A 13,331-nucleotide genomic window follows, 5' to 3' on the forward strand; every position below is an offset into this window, starting at 1 on the left:
CATTCGGGTGACCTTTGTACGAAGGCATGGCAATAAATTAGCAACAGGTAAAACTTGTGATGTTGAGATGCCAAACTGCACACTGTTTGCATATATGCATACATATAATTACATACACCGAGGCGCCAACTTTAACAGTGGAATCAACCGTTACATCCAAGCTGATTCCCACTGATTTCTCCATCTTGTTTTGTGCATGTTGATGTTTCCATGTTAGCTTTTCACCCAATTCTTTTCAAACGGTAGTGATCGCTCGACCGAACGCTATCAGGTGCAGTCCAACCCAATCCTCTCGTATCTAAAATCTGAAGCAAACCAGTGGTTAATTTGGAACGATATGTTTCTCTGCTGCATGCTGACCCTGCTGTTGAGTGATTGATTTGATGACACCTCTTCCTATATGTCTGCCCATTCAGTTGGGTGGTCACCGGCTGCAAGAGGACAAAATATCAACATTGAGAAAAATTTTCCTCTTGTGACACTGTCAACAATAGTAGGACAATATAGACTGGTGCTAGTGATAATATGTTACTACCTCGGGGTTGACACATCAAGGAATTATCCACATCAACCAATAAAGTAATTTAAAAGGATAGTGCCACTAAGTGCCAAGAAAATATAAATACTAATGTAAGGAACACGTATTATATACATTAAGTCCGGATGCCATCACTGATCATGCACTGATATACTAATGGCACAACGGATTCCAGAATATAACAGGAACAATATTAGGTTATCCAAAAAAAACTTTGGATTGTTTAGGCCTGTAGTGATCATTTTATAATAATCTATGCAATAATTATCATATAATTGTCTGGATACTACTACTGTTTTCCTCCTTTAAAGGGCCATATATATCTTTTGAGGGGGATGCATGACCGGCAAACTCGGACAAACTAGACACTGTTGCATTTAGTGAGATCATACCTAATTTGTAAAACATTTTTTTTGTGTGAATTTGAAGAAGTTGCGGGATTGTTGTAGGTATCATATCTTCTTCCTTTATCACAGTGAGACTGAACTTGCATATTCTATATGTCGTACTAAAATTGGACCATTGCTAGCCAAGTGCTAGTGGCAGATGCCCCGGAGAAGAGTATTTAACTCGAATTTAGCTCAGTTTATATATGATTAAGTATAGCCTGCTGGGACGTCGCCAGCTGAATTGTTTAAAGACGCCATGTTTGCTTCATCTCGGGGAACATGAAAAAACAAATCTCTCTACATACTTATAGGCCTCCAAGCTAGCACCACCAATAATGCAAAGCCTAGTTAGCCATTAGTACTCCCTTAGTTTGAATGTTTGTTTCAGTGGAATCGACTAATGATCCACTTGTGCTTTCGTCTAATATAATGATCAGTGCACCTGAATTTACACACAGCTTAGCTAGATAGCCAGACACGTACATACATACGTCGTCCAAAATAAAGCAGGAGACGCATACGTGTACACCTCCGGTTGTTGCCGTCGTCGAGTTGTCCGTTGTCATCTTGGCTTTTGCCCAACCACAAATCATCCATGTAACAATTGGGGTTGTTGGGGTTAGCTAGAGATGGATACGTCTACAAATCTACTCATCATCTCTATCTCCATCAGCTGTGTCTTGCTTAAACAAGACTGATTAGTGCTTTCTGTCATCGTCACTTCTCTTCTGCTCGAGTGCTTAACGCATTGACCCTCTTGTAAGGCGAAAATCTTCAGGTCACTTGGGTTGGTTTAGTTCATGCATGCATCAATTCCTTGGAGTAGCATTTATGATTTGTCATCCGCTGTAAAGTCATTAGGTGGAGAGTCTTTTTGATCTGTTCACGGAAGTTGATCTCTTCTCAACCCAGATTCAGAACAAGCAGCCCTTAGCTGACCGCTTGACCTAGACCAAGTGAAAAGGAACGGCCAAATTAAAAGACCCGAATTTAATTTGCGTGTGCTTTCTTTTCTGTGACTAGGTAAAGGAAATTACACTGTTGGATCATGCCAAGGGACCAAGAGTAGTGTACTGTTCACTAGTACGTGTTAGGTGCATCAAGCTGTAGCCACTCTGAACACATCCATCCAGGACAGTACATCATTAGTGAACAGTAAGTAATTGCAGAGGTTGCCTTCAAAACAAGGGACGTAAAATTTTCCACCGGCACTGCACTGCGCATTCTCTGTCTGTGACAACGAATATTTGGAGGATTTTTTGCTCGTTCCATGCGATGCAAGCACTGCTCCGGTCTCCGGCCGTTGCGTTGCGTCACTGTTTGGTTGCGAATTGATTTTGCCAAATGCCAAACAAGTACTCCTTGTTACCATTTACTGGCACCATTCCAGTGGTAACAAGTACTCCTCCTTACATGCGACGATGCAAGTATGCAACCACTGTACTGCAGCATCAAGTTCTCACCGGAGCAGAGCAAGGAAAATATCCGGAGAAGCGCAGCCGGATGCAATATGAGGCGGGTTAATTACACGAGCAAATCGGAGTGATGCATCAGCGACGCTCCCGTTTGCAGTAGGCCTAGGGGATCTATAGACTAGGGACCTAGAGCTGGGAGATTTATTGCTCATGCAGGCACTGCACAGTTCACCTATTGGGGGACAACCAAAACGAAGAAAAAGAAAGAAAGAGAGGTGGTAGAAAATTATACTACTAGTAGTACTCCACTAACATGAAAGAGAGAAAAAAATATAGGAAAAATGAGAAAAAAAAAGGGCAGCTGGGCAGGCACGCATGAGCAGCAGCACTGGACCAGTGGCAGAAACGTCTGGAGTGAGAGGGACTGTGGAATAATTAATCAGAAGTGACAAGCAAAATTTTGCAGCATCACGAACTAAAAAGATGCAATTTTGATGCAGAAATTAGGCAAAAGGAGGTGGTAATTGTGCAGGCAGTACATAATTGTTCTTCTTCTTTACTACTTGTTCTTTATTCCCCACTACCAGTACTAGTATTTTTTCTGGTATAATTTTTTTAGCAGAAGTGAATTACCAGAATTAAAATTCTAATTATCTTGCCGCTTCCAAATCTGGCGATGGTGATGGTGACGAGGACCCCCCCCCCCCCCCCAAGGCCGTCTCTCCACGACGTCCTAATAAATCGCTCCCATCTCCATTTTTTTCTTCCAGCTTTCTCTTTGATTTCTAGCCAACTCGACGAATCCAATCCCTTCTTTAATAATAGAGCTGCTCCCCGTTCGCGCGATGATGCTGCCGCGGCTGTTCTTGCGCGCCGCGACCACCAGCCAAGAACACGCGCGGGGCTCCCGGCGGCAGCATCCCTGAGGGGGCGAAAACCGAAGCCTTTCTTGGATTCCAGAGCGAGCGTGCGCGCGCGCGAATTCCATCTCGCCCAGGTGAGCTTCCCCTTGCCGAGGAAAAAAAGATATCTCCTTCTTCTTTATTGTTTATCCGCAACGTTGCCAAATCCTTCCGAGATATGATCTGGTGAATTCAGCGCTTCCTCTTCTCGGGCCAAAATTTTTATTCCTAATTTTTTTTTTCGTTTTGGCAACGTTTCTTGGCTCTGCTGTTGTCTCCCCGCTTTAATAATGGGCGCGCGGTTGGTCGGATCGCCATGGCCAGATGCATTGCTCGGGGCGATTGGGCCATGCGAGGTGCGGGATTTGAGAGATTCGGGGGGGGGGGGGGGGGGGGGGGGGGAGGGGAATTGAATAGTTGGGGATTTGGTGCTAATTTCCTCTTGTTTAATCAATCGATCAATCAATCCCTGCTAGTTTAGTTTCCCTCTCCCGTGCTCCCCCCGCGTCCGCGCTTTCTTTCTCGTCGTCACCCAGTTGCCGCTGATGCAATTCATTGCCCTCCTCTTGTTAGCTTACTGTTATATATATAAGCAAACAACTCCCCGGACATGGCTCTGAGATGTGTTTCCCTCTTGCTGCTTCTCTCTTCTTCTTCTTCTTGCAGCGGCCGTGCTTGCCACAACGATCCATGGAGGGGTGCCAATTGGTAGCGAGGTGTAGTAGTAGTAGTAGCAGTAGCAGGATGGAGGTGGAGGAAGAGGCGTTCTTTGACACGCGGGAGGAGCTGCTGCCGCCGTCGCCGGCGGCGGCATTGCCGTGGTCGGGTGGGCTCGACAGCGTGCGGCAGCGGAGGGAGCGGTTCATGCGAAGCATGGGCCTGGAGCGCAGCCCGAGCCTCCGCCAGGCGGATTTCGCGGACGTCGTGGGCGATGTGGAGGAGGAGGGTGAGGTGGCGGCGGAGGCGGCGGCGGCGGAGATCGGGAGGTGGTCGTCGCAGTCGGACGAGAACGAGTGCTCCATGTCGAGCTGGTCGACGGAGGAGACGACGAGCTACGACGACGGCGCGTCGGATGACAACTCCGTGAGTGGATCCGGCAAGGCGAGCAGGAGCTTCAGCTCGCTGTCGTTCATCCAGAGGCTCATGAGCCGCAATGGCAAGCCTTCTGGTGCTCCGAAGACGATCGACAGGAGGAGAAATGGGTGGCTCCGGAGGCTGGGCGTCAGTGCTTGTGTTGTGGATAGTGGAGCAGCAGATGAAGCCAGCACCAGTTCTTCAGATAGTGAGCAAATTGGGGCTGGGAGGTATGAAAGAATCAAGGTTCACTCGTACCGGAAGCGGTCGAAGGAATTGTCCGCCGTGTATCAGGGGCAAGTGATCAAAGCACATGATGGTGCCATCCTGACGATGAAGTTTAGTCCTGATGGGCAGCTTCTTGCAACCGGTGGAGAAGATGGAGTTGTCAGGGTTTGGGCTGTCATGCAGTCCGAGGACTGCAAAATTCCACTGGATGATCCTTCTTGCGTCTACCTAAAAGCGCGGCGCAAGTATGGGCTTGCTCCTGTGAATGCCGAGAGCGAGAAGAAATCGAAGATCAATGGCCTGAAAAAATCCGATTCTGCTTGTATTGTGGTTCCAACGATGGTTTTCCAGATCTCAGAGGAACCAGTGCATGAGTTCCGTGGGCACTCTGGTGATGTGCTTGATTTGTCATGGTCGAGCAATAAGGTTAGTTAATGAAATGCTCTTTTGTCCATGTATTGGAATTGTTCCTTTGCGTTTTTCCTTATGCAGTACTTTTTGGTTCTGATAATTAATATTTGCTACTTTACAGCATCTACTGTCAGCATCAACAGACAAAACTGTTCGCATGTGGGAAATTGGATATGCAAACTGCATCAGAGTTTATCCACATAGCAACTTTGGTAGGTTTATGTGATCCTACTTAGCTGCCTCAAAGGTCTTCACTTTCATCTATAAATTTGAGCTAACTTTTTTTTCTTGTTTTACAGTGACTTGTGTCCAATTTAATCTAGCTGACGAGAATCTCTTCATTAGTGGATCAATTGATGGCAAAATTCGTGTTTGGGACATTACTAGAAGCAGTGTTGTGGACTGGGTGGATATTAGAGACATAGTAACAGCAGTTTGTTACCGGCCTGGTGGAAAGGTATGATTATCAGCGGCCATCTTAGCTGTTTTGACTAACTTGCTGCGTCAGTAATTTGTGATACTGATGTCCTTTCTTTTCGAATATCTTGCAGGGAGTGGTGGTTGGTACTATTACTGGAAATTGTCGCTTCTATGAAATATCTGGTTAGTACTAAACACTAAATTGCCAAATGATTATTAGCTTTAAAATATATTTTTGATAGGCAGAATACGTGTTTATACTTATGCTTATTTCATCTGTTTTGCATTGGATCAGACAATCTGCTGAAGCTAGAAACACAAATTGCTCTCAATGGAAAGAAGAAATCATCTCTCAAAAGAATCACAGGCTTTCAGGTAACATCTTGGGCAAGGAAGAGGCATGCTGTAATCAATAAATTCATCAGTCCTTTTTCACTAGAAATCCTTCCGACTCTTTTTTTCCTCATTCCCATTGCAGTTTTGCCCAAGCAACCCAAGTAAACTAATGGTGACATCTGCCGATTCGAAGATCAGAATACTTGATGGGACCAATGTGATTCAGAATTATAGTGGTACACCCAAATACTCGTTTATTATTTCTGCTCTATCTAGTCATTTCCTGGGAATTCGGATGGATAATTTTTTTTTTATTTTTGCTAATCTATCAGGACTCCGAAGTGGTTCTTGCCAGTTGTCAGCAACATTCACTCCAGAAGGGCAGCACATAATTTCTGCCAGTGAAGACTCCAACGTTTATGTTTGGAGCCATGAAAACCAGTATGAGTGTGCATGCAAACAAGCAAAAACCACACAGACATCTGAGCATTTCCGGTCCAACAATGCAGCCATTGCAATACCATGGAATGGCACAAAACCAAGAAGCCCAGTTCCGTTGTCGTCCCAAATTTTACCACCACAAGGAGATACTTTCTGGTCAATGAGCAAGGCTATCAAATACAATTCAAGCCTCTGTGGAAAGGATTCTTCCATTAAAAAAATTGTGTCAACGCCTGCTGCTCCTGGTATTTTCAATCTGAACCAGGAGTTCTTCATTGAGTCCTCTTGCAAAAGTTCAGCAACTTGGCCAGAGGAAATGCTACCATCTACCACAGCCAGTGTAAATTTGGACGAGTCACAGTTCAAGCTCTTAAGGAACTGTTTCCAAGGAACATCAAACTCCTGGGGTCAAGTGATAGTTACTGCAGGATGGGATGGCAGGATTAGGTATTTCCAGAATTTCGGTTTACCAGTGCATCAGTGAATAGTTTGAGCATTGGATGGAAGTAAACGCAGCATTGGCACCTCACATGGCCTCAAGAAAAGCACCCGTGCACCCAGCTATGCTGGCCCAGCGTGTGGTTACTTGGTACAAGACATCACATGCTTGGTGCTCCTGCTGAATTGTACATGGACCAGCGTTGTACATAATCAAACCAGTGGTCCTTTGAGATCTCTACATCAGTGGTTGTTCGTGGCAGGCCCGGTAGCTTGTACCTTTTGTAGAAATCTTTCAGTGTAGATCAGATTTGTTCTTACTCCCCCCACTCAATTGCTCATTGAAATGATAGAAATTTTAGTCTCATCTGAGTGTAAATTATCCTCCCATTTTTCGTTATCTGGGAGGTCGACGGAACTGCAGTTACATATTTTCCATTCAAATACAAAAAAAAAATCATTCATTTGTTTAAAACCTGGCATCCAGTTTTTCACATCTTCTGCTTCCTGATCTGGATTTTGTCCAACTTCAGATGTGGGCAATTTGTGCTTCTGTTTGGGGTCACAAGTTGTTTGCTGTGGACCTTGTGGAGCATCTCAAGAGCTATTATTGTTCCTCTAATGGGACCTGAGGTGGTTGATCATTTGATTTATTTCCCATGTTAGCTGTGCATCTCATAAATCTAATGGTCCTGAATCTGTTGAGTCCGGACTTAGCATTCTAGGATGAATGTGCATCAGATTTTTCTCTCTCTCTCTCTCTAGAGGGGTGCTGATCTGTTCCAGAATGCCTAAATTTTGTTGATACATCCTTTCTCAATCTTTCTGATTTGCTTCCAAGTATTATACTTCTGCATTCCATTCTAGGCTTCTCTTTGTCAGGACTTTCTGAATATGAACCTATTTTTCTGTTGAAATTTGGGAGTTTCTGTAGGTGCATTTCTTGATTTGTCAGGAAGGCGAATTCCCGGCTATTTTAGGGCTGGAAAGGGTTCTGGTACATGTGGCCTTGATGCTATTCGTCAGGACTACTTCGGATTCAACTCACTGAAACTTTTTTTTGCTGCACGGCAACTCACTAGAACATTGGAGCAATAGTAAGCATTTGTATACTCGGATGCCTCACTTGGATCGATGATTGCTTCTAGAATTTTGAGTGATTGACCAAGATGGGGAGACCCTGTGTGTCAAAACATTAGGTTACTCAGTATGGATCATGGAAGGTGAAGTCTAATGCCAATTGCAGTTATTTTTCTATTTCCTGTGTTCTGATACTGATTAGATTATGACAGATCCATAGCACTGTTTCGTGCAAGCTCTGTTTGGTAGAGGTTCAGTAGTAGTTCTCATGAGTCATCTGTAAGTTCATTTCACCTGGATTATACTTCAGTTCTACTCGATATCGAGATTTGCAAATGCAGTTTTTACATGTCGTCATATTAGGATTACGTTAAGCAGACTATTTACATTAAGCCTACCATTCTGACCATGTCAAATACTGTACTATCTAGAAATACATCTTCTGTCAGGTTGTCCGGTTTTGTATAGTAAGCATTTCTGTTAGTACTAGTATTTTATAGTGTACTAGTGGCTCTTGACTTCTTGTCATCATTGGATCAGGCCATCGTTATAAAACAAGTGTGTTCAACAGAAGCTTAACTTAGCTTAAAGCTGACTAGTGATAAACAATCAGTCAAATTGCTTAGTAGCTTCATCAGCTTCAAAGTAAGCACGCTGTCTCTCATGCTGTGAGCTGTTTCGTCACTGCTGATTTCTTTCCCCTCTCTCTGCTTGTGTCATTTCTTACCTGACACACTTTCTCAGATCAGCGGCAGCGCTGCGAGTCAGAAACATGTTGGAAAAGCCGAAAAGGCCACGGCTGCAGATTCGGAGGTTAGCAGGTTTCACTCCTACTACAGCACTGTCGAAACAGTAGAAGAGAATTTACAACAGCCATCGAATTATTGAGCCTTTCCGAACCTGAACATTCTGCCACGCTCGCATTATTGCGCTCGTTCAGGCATAATTGAAGCAATTTGAAATATTGCATTGCACTGAGCAACAGCTCATTTTGCAGCATGGTGATCTGTAAATAGTACTAGTACATCAAACTCTCTTCAGTGATTTTTTAGCAACAAGAAATTCAGTTTACAAATGACAAGAAGCCATTCATTCAAAACCGGCACAAGACAGTGATGTGCAGTGCATAGTGTAGGTCTAAAAAAAACAGACCCTAATGCTAGTATAATGTACTGTGATCTAGCTTCATTATCCCTTTTTAACACAAATCTTCAGTGCAATGTGCTCTGGATCTGAAATGTGATGCTAGCCGCTGCGCACTGTCCATGGAATCCTCAGAGGATGCGTCATATGAGAGCTGTCTTGTGCTGTAGCAGCAGTGGGAGACATGCTGGTACAAGATAGGATAATACACCATCTTGCTCTTTTCGATTTGGCATTGGGTGCATCTTCTGTTCATGCGTGGGAGATGGGATCTTGGAGGTTGCAAAATGCAGACAGCTCACTGAGCAAAATGCAGCTTCATGGATAAATTAAGATGGACCCCAAACACAATGAGCTCCTTCCTTGTAGTGTGTATGCTAGGGAGGAGGAAGAAAAGAAAGCAAAGGTGATATGCAATGTCATTGTTTACTGAAGATCATGTTTTTGCTTGATGAGCTCATTACTTACAGTGCATTGTTTGACTTCAGGTGATGAGTAACTTGTGACAGAATAGGAAACAATGGTGCAATGCATCACTGCAAAATCGTTTACTAAAGTACAGGATCATCACGTTTATAGTCTAGCTTAATATCAGGAGCACAATGCTAGGAAACAATAGCATATTGGGAAATCGGAATCAAGATGTGGAGCTTGGACCAAGCAAGAACAAGCATCTTGACCGTATAACATGTTCAATAACTCTTCACGTGCTATTACACTGCTTCTAGATGAATTCCAGGTCAGATTAGTCGCTGAGTTAGCAAGCATTTCTGCTGTCGCGAACAAGTTTCTCCATTAGTCCTATGATTGGAAGTTCAGAATTAACTGACCAAGGGGCGGTGGTCAACAACAGAGTCTAGCTAGCTTGAAGCCAGCATCCTTGACCAACAACACAACAGAAGCAGTAACAAGTGTACGTTTTTTCAGGTAATGTTGGGATTCAAAGAACAGCATGAGACTGACCAACTACTGTAGCTGATTCGTTTGCAGTCGCACACACTCCTGCTGCCGCCGTCTTTTCGCTGCTCCAGTAAAATCCAGCATCTTGTCAGAACGGCAAATCTTAGACAGGCAGGCATGGCTCTGTCAAAAATTCAGAAAAAAATGACCAGGCGGTAGATTTGCAGACAGGGGAACAGGATTGGACAATTACCAATTGGGCATGAATGAGCACACGGAGGAGGCATGGTGGTGGTGCCTGCGTGGGTGCAAGGCTGTCCCTTCTGACCACGGCCTAATGATTGTGTTAGCGCCTTGAATAATTGGAGCGGTTTTGCGTTCAAGTTGCAGCAACAACGGCCGATCGTAGGAGGATCACGAGCTGTTCATTATGACCCTCATCACTCTTGTTGCTAATTGGTCTTTACGCACTCCATGATCTCATTATCTTGCATATACTAAGTAGCAGACGCTCGATTCCATGTGCAATTAGTAGCCCGTGCAGTTAGCAGTTATAATAATCGTTATCGTTATCGTTGCAGCTGCCAATGCATTAGCCAAATGCAGCTGCGCTCGCTTTGCTTGATTGCTCCATCTTAATCCCTGCACCCTCGTGCTTTTCCTTTTGTTGCTTGCAGTACATCTTGGCGTCGACAGCGGAGACCACGACCCTAGCCCAAGATCCATCCTAGATTCATTGCAAGCTTCCAACTTTGGTTAGTTAGTTTAATCCCTCCACAAGATCCCCTCCGTCAAACACGATCTCTACTAAATACTAAAATTATACTACACCCGGTTTAATTAGATCCTCTGGAAGATATGGTCTCCTATGCTCTGCATTCCGTATCATAATATTACTGCATATGCTTATTTTTCCCTTGAGAGAGAGATAATGACGACGAGATGATGATGATGATGATGAGGTTGAGGAAAGGAGAAGGGCGTATGAGCGAGTTGGTCATATGCTGTAGCAGCGACGGGGGACAGCCGCGGGGTACTAGATTAGATCCAGTTATTAGGCGTTGGCATTGGATCTGCGGCCGGGGCTCGCCGATGGTCCTCCGATCTGGGCTCCCCCCGCGTTTCTGCGCTGCGTCGCCCATGCATGGGCATGGGACCATGCGCGCGCGCGCGCGGGCGGTGCCGGCCGCGCGACGCGACGCTGCATGCGGGACAGCTCGGCTCGGCGGCTGGCTCCGCGCGCTCGGTGTGGGGACGATGCATGCGGGGGTGGATCGCGTATTCGCGTACGATGAAAGTAGAGGAGGATGAGCGCGCGCGTCGCGGCCTCGCGGGCATATGGGGGCCATGCATGGTTGACACTGTGACACACAGTATTACAGTAAGTGGTGGCTGCAGTGCACGTACGTACGGGCATGATGCGGGGGGCGGGCTGCTTCGTTGGGCGTGTCAGAATACAGATCTCCCCCCCCATGTTTCGCTGCGTGCTGATCTACTGTTGAGAACAGTAGCCGCACAGGACGGTTACGAGGTTTCCACGAGAACCTGCAGGCATACATGGTGGTAGCATAGTAGACAGCCTAGAACGTGTGGGCGTTCGAATCGTGTGTCTATCTGTTGCTATGCGATGATCAGACAAGGTTCGACAGAGAGGGCCTCGTATATGCGTTTATATGCGTGCACCGGTGCTATGTTGCATAATTGTTACAGTACCTTTCTGTGAAGCAGCAGTTCTCCTGTGAATTGTGGGTTTTTGCCAACGTCACCGAACACGACTTTGCAAAGATGCAACAACGCGTACAGTTCCGGCCCAAATAATATGGCTCGCAGCACTCGCACGTACTTCCATTCCGGCCCAACCAATGTGGGCTAAACTGTAGCGCAGTCGACCAGGCCGCACGCACCATCCAATTTACGGGATATTTTTTATTTATTAAAAAATATTTACAAACTACTCCCTCCGTCCCATATTATAATCATTTTTAGAGTTAGACATAATTATTAAGAAAGTAGGTAGAAGTGAATGGTGGAAGATTGTGATTGGTTAAGTAGTGGAGTTAGGTGGAAAAAAATGAACGGTGGAGGGTTTTGATTGGTTGGGAAGAGAATGTTGATAGAGAAGTTGCTATATTTTGGGACAAATCTTGAGGGCTAAAAGTTGTTATATTTTGGGATGGAGGGAGTACAAATATAGACGCCTCACGTCTTCTGGAAGGATGTTTTTTAAAAATTGCCTTTTGTAAAGACGTTAAGGGATCTAAATGTAAAATTTTTATTTATGTTCAGACCCTTTCCGTTGGTTTCAATTTCTAAAAAAAAAAACTAATAATGCTTATTTGATGCTCCAAATGATTTTATATGGAAGAGTAATAAACTATAAAGTTGACTTTATATAGATCTTGATGGGATCTACAACTTTTATATAAAGTTTATCTTCATCCAATGTCGTTTAAAATGTTTTGAATTTTGTAAAGTTGTTAAAGTTTTTAAATATTTTAATAAAAAAATGTAAAAGTAAAAAAAAAAATCCAATTTGCGGACGCAGGTTTCCCAGCACTCCGCTATCCATTATCAGACGATCTTGCTGACCATAAGCTGTACCACACTCCCACTCAAACGGAGGCTCGTCATCAGCTTTGGGATAAGATAACAGAAGTCCACGATGAGCGGCGGCGGCGACGCAGCCGCCATCTGCGCCCAGATCGCGGCCGTCTTCTCCGGGGACCCCGCCGCGCGCCCCGTCCTCGTCGCGGAGCTCGCCGCGGCGGCCGCGCGCGGGGGCCGCGTGTTCGTGCACGGCGTCGGGCGGGAGGGCCTCATGATGCGCGCCCTCTGCATGCGCCTCGCGCACCTCGGCCTCCCCGCGCACTGCGTCGGGGACGTCACTGCGCCGCCGGCCTCCCCGGGGGACCTCCTCCTCGCCTCCGCCGGGCCGGGCGCGTTCTCCACCGTCGACGCCATCTGCGGCGTGGCCCGCGGCGCCGGGGCGCGCGTCGTGCTGCTCACCGCCAAGCCCGAGGGGGACTTCCCGCGGCGCCAGGCCGACGTCGTGGCTCACCTCTCCGCGCAGACCATGGCTGACGACGAGGAGGCGACGACGGAGAGCTCGCCGGCGAAGGCGAAGCTGCCGATGGGGAGCCTGTACGAGGGAGCCATGTTTGTGCTGTTCGAGATGGTGGTGCTGGAGCTCGCCCGCGTCTTGGGCCAGAGCCCGGCCCAGATGAGGGCGCGCCACACAAACTTGGAGTAGCCTAGTTTGTGTTTTGGCCCACTTGTAACAACCTGTATGGCTGTGTTGTGCGGATTTGCAGTTGCCTGATAATGCTTTTTCGTCAAATTGCAAGTACATCCAACCTAATGTGTGATTCCTCTAATTAAAAGAACTTCCAACTTATATGTAATCGGAATGTTGAATTACAATGTACACTCTGTTATAAAACGTTTTGACTAAGTTTATAGATGAATATAGTAATATTTATATTATTAAATCAGTTTTATCAAATCAATAATTACATATATTTTTATAACAATATTTTTTTTCTACAAACTTGGTTAAACTTAAGCAGTTTGACTTTGAAACGGAGAGAGTAGTCATGTTTTTTCCCATCGTCAAGTT

At 45.6% G+C, this 13,331-nt stretch overlaps 2 protein-coding genes across 3 annotated transcripts; both read left to right on the top strand.

Moving 5' to 3' along the window:
• The first annotated feature begins 3,097 nt into the window (after positions 1–3,097).
• Positions 3,098–7,477, top strand: LOC127771024 (uncharacterized). Of its 2 annotated transcripts, XM_052296827.1 has the most exons (8): positions 3,098–3,339; positions 3,911–4,972; positions 5,079–5,169; positions 5,257–5,414; positions 5,509–5,560; positions 5,673–5,752; positions 5,856–5,949; positions 6,046–7,475. In XM_052296827.1, the coding sequence occupies exons 2-8, from the start codon at positions 3,935–3,937 to the stop codon at positions 6,636–6,638; spliced, it is 2,106 nt and encodes a 701-aa protein (XP_052152787.1). In that variant the 5' UTR covers positions 3,098–3,339; positions 3,911–3,934; the 3' UTR covers positions 6,639–7,475. The 2 variants fall into 2 exon arrangements, with proteins under 2 accessions (XP_052152787.1, XP_052152786.1); XM_052296826.1 differs by lacking the exon at positions 3,098–3,339 and having other exon boundaries at positions 3,654–4,972; positions 6,046–7,477.
• A 4,851-nt stretch (positions 7,478–12,328) lies between these two features.
• Positions 12,329–13,069, top strand: LOC127771026 (uncharacterized). The gene has a single exon (XM_052296829.1). It carries the CDS (start codon positions 12,378–12,380, stop codon positions 12,963–12,965), a length of 588 nt encoding a protein of 195 aa, XP_052152789.1. The 5' UTR covers positions 12,329–12,377; the 3' UTR covers positions 12,966–13,069.
• The last annotated feature ends 262 nt before the right edge of the window (positions 13,070–13,331 follow it).

This window comes from Oryza glaberrima, chromosome 4, assembly GCF_000147395.1.
Source record: "Oryza glaberrima chromosome 4, OglaRS2, whole genome shotgun sequence".
In the NCBI taxonomy this organism is placed as follows: Eukaryota; Viridiplantae; Streptophyta; class Magnoliopsida; order Poales; family Poaceae; genus Oryza; species Oryza glaberrima.

What these genes read in the sequence shown, in the direction of transcription:
- LOC127771026 (XM_052296829.1), top strand. Translation starts at nt 12,378, where the DNA reads ATGAGCGGCGGCGGCGACGCAGCCGCCATCTGCGCCCAGATCGCGGCC.
- LOC127771024 (XM_052296826.1), top strand. Translation starts at nt 3,866, where the DNA reads ATGTGTTTCCCTCTTGCTGCTTCTCTCTTCTTCTTCTTCTTGCAGCGG. An exon ending in TCGCTTCTATGAAATATCTG is followed by an intron (nt 5,561 to 5,672) that starts GTTAGTACTAAA and finishes GCATTGGATCAG; the next exon opens with ACAATCTGCTGAAGCTAGAA. An exon ending in AAAGAATCACAGGCTTTCAG is followed by an intron (nt 5,753 to 5,855) that starts GTAACATCTTGG and finishes TTCCCATTGCAG; the next exon opens with TTTTGCCCAAGCAACCCAAG.